This window comes from Austrofundulus limnaeus, unplaced genomic scaffold, assembly GCF_001266775.1.
Source record: "Austrofundulus limnaeus strain Quisiro unplaced genomic scaffold, Austrofundulus_limnaeus-1.0 Scaffold407, whole genome shotgun sequence".
Taxonomy (NCBI): Eukaryota; Metazoa; Chordata; class Actinopteri; order Cyprinodontiformes; family Rivulidae; genus Austrofundulus; species Austrofundulus limnaeus.
In genome coordinates this window covers 227,889-235,746 of record NW_013952809.1, presented here as the reverse complement: position 1 = coordinate 235,746, position 7,858 = coordinate 227,889, and the positions used below count along the sequence as shown (strand labels likewise).

General features: G+C 39.4%; 1 protein-coding gene across 8 annotated transcripts in view; it reads left to right on the top strand.

Annotated features, from left to right (window-relative positions):
• synrg (synergin, gamma) overlaps window positions 1–7,858 on the top strand; it is a 43,071-nt gene that overhangs the window by 6,751 nt on the left and 28,462 nt on the right. For 6 of the 8 annotated variants that reach the window (XM_014024097.1, XM_014024093.1, XM_014024095.1 and 3 more), the window contains exons 2-7: window positions 2,832–2,872; window positions 4,408–4,538; window positions 4,851–4,978; window positions 5,459–5,564; window positions 5,652–5,763; window positions 6,311–6,679. In XM_014024097.1, the coding sequence (XP_013879551.1) occupies window positions 2,832–2,872; window positions 4,408–4,538; window positions 4,851–4,978; window positions 5,459–5,564; window positions 5,652–5,763; window positions 6,311–6,679 (887 nt within the window). The remainder of the gene's footprint in view (window positions 1–2,831; window positions 2,873–4,407; window positions 4,539–4,850; window positions 4,979–5,458; window positions 5,565–5,651; window positions 5,764–6,310; window positions 6,680–7,858) is intronic. The other 2 variants (XM_014024100.1, XM_014024099.1) reach the window with 1 other exon arrangement.

Sequence of the window (7,858 nt, the reverse complement as noted above, 5' to 3'; positions counted from 1 at the left end):
CTACTGTGCATGTGTGTCAAGGACAGAAAGGCAGATGTGGCAGTGGAAGGTGTCAAAGCAGTTTGGAGAGAAAAACAAAGTCAAGAACAACAAAAAAAAGAAAACGATTAATCGATTATTAAATTAGTCATCGATTATTTTAATAATCGATTAGTCGTCGATTAATCGATTAATCGTGGCAGCCCTAATTTTGACACAATTTGGAACAGATTTGTACTAAGAGCAAGTCTTTCCCACTAAATTGGTCATGTGACCAGGACATAAGGGTGTTCAGTGACTCCAGGGCATTAATCGTCAAATTAATCATTATCGGCTAAATGCCACAATTAATCGTGATTATTTTTTTTGCCAATATTGCCCAACCCTATTGCACGTGTTGACACTCGTCTTCATCACTTGACACCTTTCGTGTGCTGTCATTGGTTGTTTCTTATGGATTTCCAAGACACATCAAGTTGATTTGATATTGCCATTTGTAGACATGAGCCATTTAACATTATTTTATATTTTTTCTGTTACTTTTGCTGGATTTTTGTTGTGTGATTTTGTTTTTAAGATACATAATGCTGCCACAAAAGCAGAAGATGGATCATTTCTGAGTATTTCTTGGCGATACATAGAAAAACAAAACAAGGTGAAATGGTCACAAAGACCTTATTGAGTCAGCTCTGGATTACAGTAGAAAATAAATTTACCGAACAGAAACATCCATAACTTCCATTATTTTTGAAATAATCACATGATTTTGGTGTTGTTTTAAAGGGGTTTTAACGTTCCTTTTTAATTCACTGTCAGTTTGATGGGTGTGGTATAATCTTTATCTACTTCTCTACATAATTGTTAAACTATCTCTTTATAAACAGTTTCTCAATTACTGTGTGCAGATATGAAGAAACAAATTCACAAGACACGACAAGTAGAAATGTTAATCATTAAATTTCTTTTTGTTTTTCAAACACGGATAATTTATTTATTTTTAAATGGCCGTGAAGTTGGTTTCTATATTTAGTTTTATTTCTTCTGAACTTGAGCAAAAAAATACAAAACAAATAATTATAGAAGTTAAAAGTTAAACATTGCTTATAATAGAACTAGCTATTTAGTCCTGATGCATCTCAATAATCCAGGTAAAAAATCAAAAAGAAAAAAATTGTATAGGTCCTCTGGACGGGTTCTTCTCTAATGAAACGTTTCGTCTCTCCTCCAAGAGACTTCTTCAGTCTGAGAGTTTCAGACAAAATTCTGGCTTTTAAGCCCTGCCTCCATGTGACTGATACTCACATCACATGGCTATCGTTGACACCTAATTAACACCTATTGTTAACAGGGGGTGGAGTGATACTGGCAATAGCAGCACTGTAGGAGGGGGACGACTGAAAACGGAGGCCTCCACCTCTGTTTAATGATGGACGGTCTTTCTTCACAAAAATGGCTTCTTTTACTCCTCTCTCAAACCAACGTTCCTCTCTATCAAGAATGAGAACATCGGGGAAACAAAGCARCCACTGTTCAAAAGAATGTCCCAACACAGACGAGCTACATCTAATGGCCAGAACTCTGCAGTTTTCACTCATTTACAGGCCAGCGGTCACTCTTTCAGAGATGAGGATGTGCTCATTCTTGATAGAGAGGAACGTTGGTTTGAGAGAGGAGTAAAAGAAGCCATTTTTGTGAAGAAAGACCGTCCATCATTAAACAGAGGTGGAGGCCTCCGTTTTCAGTTGTCCCCCTCCTACAGCGCGGCTATTGCCAGTATCACTCCACCCCCTGTTAACAATAGGTGTTAATTAGGTGTCAACGACAGCCATGTGATGTGAGTATCAGTCACATGGAGGCAGGGCTTAAAAGCCTGAATTTTGCCTGAAACTCTCAGACTGAAGAAGTCTCTTGAAGGAGAGACGAAACGTTTCATTAGAGAAGAACCCGTCCAGAGGACCTATACATTTTTTTTCTTTTAGCTGTTTAGTCCACTGGGATACACCGGAACTTATTTAAAGAACATAATCAGTGTTTAGAGTTAAAACTAGTGTTTGTTACTGAATCATTAGTGAAAGTGAGCCGACACGGTTGTCTCTCTGATCCGTCACTCGCCTGTTGCATTAGGGATGATTAAACGGAGCTGTGGGTCGTTTTGATTGGAGACCCTCCACGGCTCCGTCTTTATTTTGTCTCTGCATCACTGCTTCCAGCCCGAAGGAACTGATTTCTAATAAGTTCTTCAACAAATAGCTGGGAGCTTGTGTGGGTTGGCACAGGCGGTCGTGGGGAGGGGGCTTGGCTGACTTGTAGAGATTTCTGATGATTATTTCTAAAGGCTTGTTTCTCAGTCACAACCCAACGAAAGAGTCCAATACGCCTGCGGGTCACTTAGCTGTCATCTGCTGCACTCGCTCACAGTCATGTTCTGTAAATATTACTGTTGTTTAGATTTAAATGCTTTTGTATGTAACATTTTGTCTAAACCAAACTAATCAGTAACAGTACATGCACAATATTTAACCTTAAAATCATGTATTTGAATATAAGGCTGTAGTTTGTAGATGAATAGGGATAATAGTAAATAAAGAAGTGGTTCTAAAAGAACTGCTGTAATGAGTCATTTATGTTAATACGTGTCATTTGAAGTTGAATTTAAACCCAACAGAAGACTCATAAAAAAGAAAGTTTGTATTTATTCATGAACAAGGAGCCTGTAAAGGTCAACATGGCTCCACATTAACGTTCACTCGGCTCCTGTAGTTTAGCATTTGTGGTGTAGCTCTGAAACTGACATTTACTGTAAAGTTGCTTGGATTTTCATAATTTATGTTTGTTTTTCTGGATTCTTTCAGCTTCATGTATCCTGTTGGAGGGGGCTTGGGACCTCCACAAGGTGAGTCAAACTGTCTTTGATGTTAACGGGGACGTATCGCAAAATCCACTTTTTTTAGCCATTAAATACTTTTTGTTGTGGAGTCTTTAGGTGTGCAGAAAAGTTGAATTATATTTCTCACGGTGCTTCGTAGATATTTTATATTGTTTGGGTCTGATTTTTCAGTCCATTCAACTTTCTCTATTTTCTTTGACCTTTTTTGAATAATTACGTCACAGAATTTGCGACCAAACTATCTAATAAGGTCTGGACTTACCTGCTACAATTAGGTGGTCTTCATTCTCCTCTGGCTCTGGGTCAGACTCTGGCTCCTTGTAAGGCTGGATGGACAAGTCTTCCCTTGTTGACATCTTTTAATTCATTAGTAAATATATAATTTCTGTGCTGCTAGATAGCTGTAACCCCCTTTATTAAGCTAGAGTGGCGTGGGGTGTGAAGCACCTTGTTTGCGTTTAAAGAGACAGCATCGAAACGAGTTGATCTGAGACACACCTCAGAAAAGGGGTGAATGAGGGGCTTGTGGAGTTAAAATAAAGAGAATTCAGACAAACCATTGCAGTTCCACTTTATATAGACCCCAACTGAATGATTTAAAATGTGAAAAAGAAGGATTTAAAACCACATGTCTCCTTTAAAACAGTATCTGCAAAACAGAAATTACATTAAGACAAAAATATGCTGAACTACATTTCAAAGACAAAGCTAATATAGCCTGAAATTATAAAAGGTTAGCTATAAATTAGCATTAACTAACAACTAGCTAAAAAGTAGTAAAACACAAGTAAATGTAAAATAAATGCTAAAAGTAGAGAAAGGATTTCTAAAGGAAACAAAAGCATCATTAATTGGGTACAGATTAAATATCAAAAACAACAATAACAAAAAAACCCCAGGAAAACGATAGTGTGAATGCTGACTCAGCATTTACACATCTCAAGTCAAGCGTTTGTACGACAGAACTGATCATACAGAAAGTAGAATAAAAACAAACGGGTGGGTGAATAATGTGTTTTATTACCTCGAGTCATTAGGAATGTGATATAGCGATAGAAGAGATCAGCTCACTGGAGTTTAAACTTTTCTTCCTCTCTGCTCAGAAACATCATCACTTATCCGAGCGCTCGTCTCATCGAGGCCCCTGACTCTTCAGTAACACAGATAAACCGTTAACGCGCCGCCGTGACGGGCGTCTCTCGGGGGTCGTTACGTGCTCCTGTTAGCGATGTCGTTTCAGTCAGACGGATCAGAACGCTAGCTGTCTCCAAAACAAGACTTTTTTTTTTTCAGCCCAGTTGAGCTTTAACGCCGTGACTCATCAGGAGGCTCTGGCAGGAGTTCACTGCTGTCACACACACACGCGCACACACATCTTGTTTTGCTTCAGGCTGTCACAATAGTCACCATAAAAACTGATAATTGAATCATGTCGCGGCTCTGGAAGCAAACACTTGACCTCTGTTATCGTTCACGCTGCGTGCTTTGATTTAAACTTCACTCTTTTTTTTATATTTTAGCTGTTTTGTGCGTTTCTGCAGGAATGGTGCCCATTCAGCAACAACAGCCGCAGCAAGGCTTCCCGATGGTTCCAGTCATGCAGCCCAACATGCAAGGCATGATGGGAATGAACTTCGGGGGACAAATGGCCCCAGGTGCCATCCCCATGCAGGTCAGCCTCACGCTCTGCACTTTCTTCAGGAGAAATGTAAACCATAAAGCTGAAACAGATGCTTTTCTGGTGGATTTAAATCCTCTGTCGTGCTCATTTATCCCACATTAACGTCGTCTCAAAACTGCTTTAAAGACTTTATTGCAGCCTGGTGGGTTTTAACAAGGCTTTAGGCCGTTAACATCCGTTTGTGTTTTCAGTGAGACCATTTAATATCAAGCAGAGCGGCTCTTACAGTTGGAATACTAATCAGTTTTCTCAGCTGTGTTTCTCTGTATTTTATTTTCGATGTGCTGGGGGTCGGTGTAACAGGGCGGCATGGCGATTGGGATGCAGACCCCCGGGATGCAGTTCTTGAGTCAGCCACAGTTCATGGGCATGAGACCCGCTGGACCCCAGTACACGGCTGACATGCAGAAACAGATGGCTGAGGAGCACCAGTAAGACATTTTTATCTTTTTATCATAATTAATTTGTTGTAATGGGATTTATTTTCATACGTGGTGATTCACATCCCCCCTCAGAGTCCTTCAGTTTGATAAGTTTCTTTTTTTTTTTTATAAAGTCCCATCAGGTTAATTTGTCTACTGTTTCACGATTAAACAGCAGAAAACTAATGACTCTGTCTGCAGCTGCACAGCTGCTGTGATTTAGTTTGTCAGAGACAAAACTTTACTGAATCACTTTAATCTCCAGATTACCTCCAATTTTATAAATTTACAGACCTTTCCATTGTTTGCAGTGTAAAAACCCACGTTTTTTCACACTTTTTATTAATTTATCACTTAGTGTTGTGCAGGGTGGTAAGAAGCACTTATCTTTTGTCCTTCTCTTCTTTAACTTTTTTCTAATCCTCTCTTTAAAAATACTTGATATAATGTTGGCCTTTCAGTATATTTTATTTATTTTTGTCTTTTTAGAAAACGTTTGGAGCAGCAGCAGAAGATGCTGGAGGAGGACAGGAAAAGAAGACAGTTTGAAGAGCAGAAACAAAAGCTGAGGCTGCTGAGCAGCGTCAAACCCAAGGTGAGTCTCTTTACAGACTGTGTTTGTCCCTGCCGCTGTTTGGCTCTAATCTCTGAACTCTTGGTTTTTCTGACGCGCTGCACTCAGACGGGGGAAAAGAGTCGGGACGACGCCTTGGAGGCGATCAAAGGGAACTTGGACGGGTTTAGCAGAGATGCCAAAATGCACCCGACTCCGTCGTCTCAGAGCAAGAAGCCAGGTAAATTTACCTCAACTTACTGAGCTCTAAACCCATGTTTCCTGTGCGTTTTAATTTAATTTAATTTCTGCTGTGGACATTAGTCAAAATGTGGATTTTCTATCTGAAAGCACGAAGAAACAACATAAACTGCATTCTGTTATTCTTCATAACTTTATATTTATTCTGAATCTTTACTTTTGCACACATTTCTGTGTATTTAAATAAATTTAGGCATGAGTTTATCAAACCTAGTTTGACAGTCATTTGTGGTTAAAGTTTTTAGTCTGAAAACCAGTATTTGAAGCTTCCTGTTTCAATTCTCAGGCCTGATTCCTACTAAAAAATGTACTTTAATGGCTTGAATCATTAAATTTGTAAAATAATTTGAAGCTTGTGTTTTTGTTTTCCTCTCAGTAATGACTTATTTTTCAGTTTGTTTTACACATGGAGTTTATTGTTTACAAAGCTCATCCTGCCACGTAGAGCAATGGTTAGCTTGCTCTCCATAATCATGCTCTGTGCCTTCATCATCATCATCGTCAGCACTATTTCTTCATTTTTGCAGACTCATCGCCATCACACCTGTCTGTCACCACTCATTCCCTCCCCTCTGCTTTGTCCGAGGACAATGACGAGTTTAGTGACTTTCAGGGGCCTTTAGATGCCCCCGCCTCCTTTCCTCCACCCACCTCCTCCTCTTCCTCCAGCTTCAGCCTCTCCTCACAGGCCCACGTTCAGCCCTCGTCCTCCACCGGCAAAGGTTTCGACGAGGACAGTGGCGAGTTTAGCGACTTTGTTCAGGGACCCGTAAGCACTTTTAGTTCCTCTAACTTCCACCTCTCCTCTCAAGTCCAACCGTCATTCCCCCCCTCACAACCCCCCACTGCCTCCCAACACTCGGCTGCCAACACCAGCTCACAATCTACGTTCCAAGGTAACTCTTCTTCCTTTATGTCGACTCCTCCCCTCCCCACCATGTGACCTACGCTCAGCTGCTTGGTCCATATAACCCTGTTTTGTTATGTTTGAATATTTTGGCCAGACGTGCATGCAGCCTGTCCAGCAGATGGAATCAAAGTCTCATTTTAAACTTTTAAAGCTGCCAAGTGTGTTGAATAAATAAACAAACATTCCTGCTTCAGCAATAGAAGGAAAAAAATGATTCTCTGTAGGTTTTAGCGTTCTCAGTGGGTAAATCATGGACTGATTGAAAGCTGTAACCGTCGTGTCTCATCAGTGATTTCTGTGCTGAGCAGCAGTGATTTATGTGCTGTGAATGACAGCACAGAGACGTCCCTTCTGTCCAGAGAAAAGAGACATTGAGCTTTCTGTTCAGTTTAATCTGTTCCTGAGGCTTCTCTAACCTACACTAGATATTTAGATCTCAGAAAAAGGCTTTAGCTTTGTATGTTTTCATGTTCTTTTATTTTTTTAGGATAAAAACTCCAAGCAGCATTCAAAATGTGACGAGATAACATCTTTGGTGGAACCAGCAAAGTCCATGATTCTCAACAGAATACAAACAATAATACAGAAAGTCATCTTGTTAGTTTTTCCTGAGTGCACACACCTCCTTACTACAAGTCTGACTTATTTACATTTTGATCTTATTTAGTTGTATATCAGTTTAAAAAGTTTAAAACAAGTTTTAGCAATAAAATCAGGTAGAGGGATGTGTTAACTAATAGTACAATTTAATATTGCCTATTATGTGAAATAATTACATTTATACAGTGTGAATCCCTTAAATGGAAACACAAATCACTTTTAGAGAAAATGCAAATGATCCCATTATTTATAATAAGTGCAACTAAAGGAGAAAAATAAAATAATGCCAACCTTATATGTCGATTCAGGAAACTGTGTTTACTTTTTTATGTACTTTCCTAAGTAAAGTAAATAAGTAAACTTTATTTATGTAGCAACTTTCACAGACACAAACATCACAAATTGCTTAATAGAGAGAGAGAGAAAAAACTAAAAACAATAAAACAGATCACAAATACACTCACCGGCCACTTTATTAGGTACATCATGCTAGTAACGGGTTGGACCCCCTTTTGCCTTCAGAACTGCCTCAATTCTTCGTGGCATAGATTCAACAAGGTGCTGG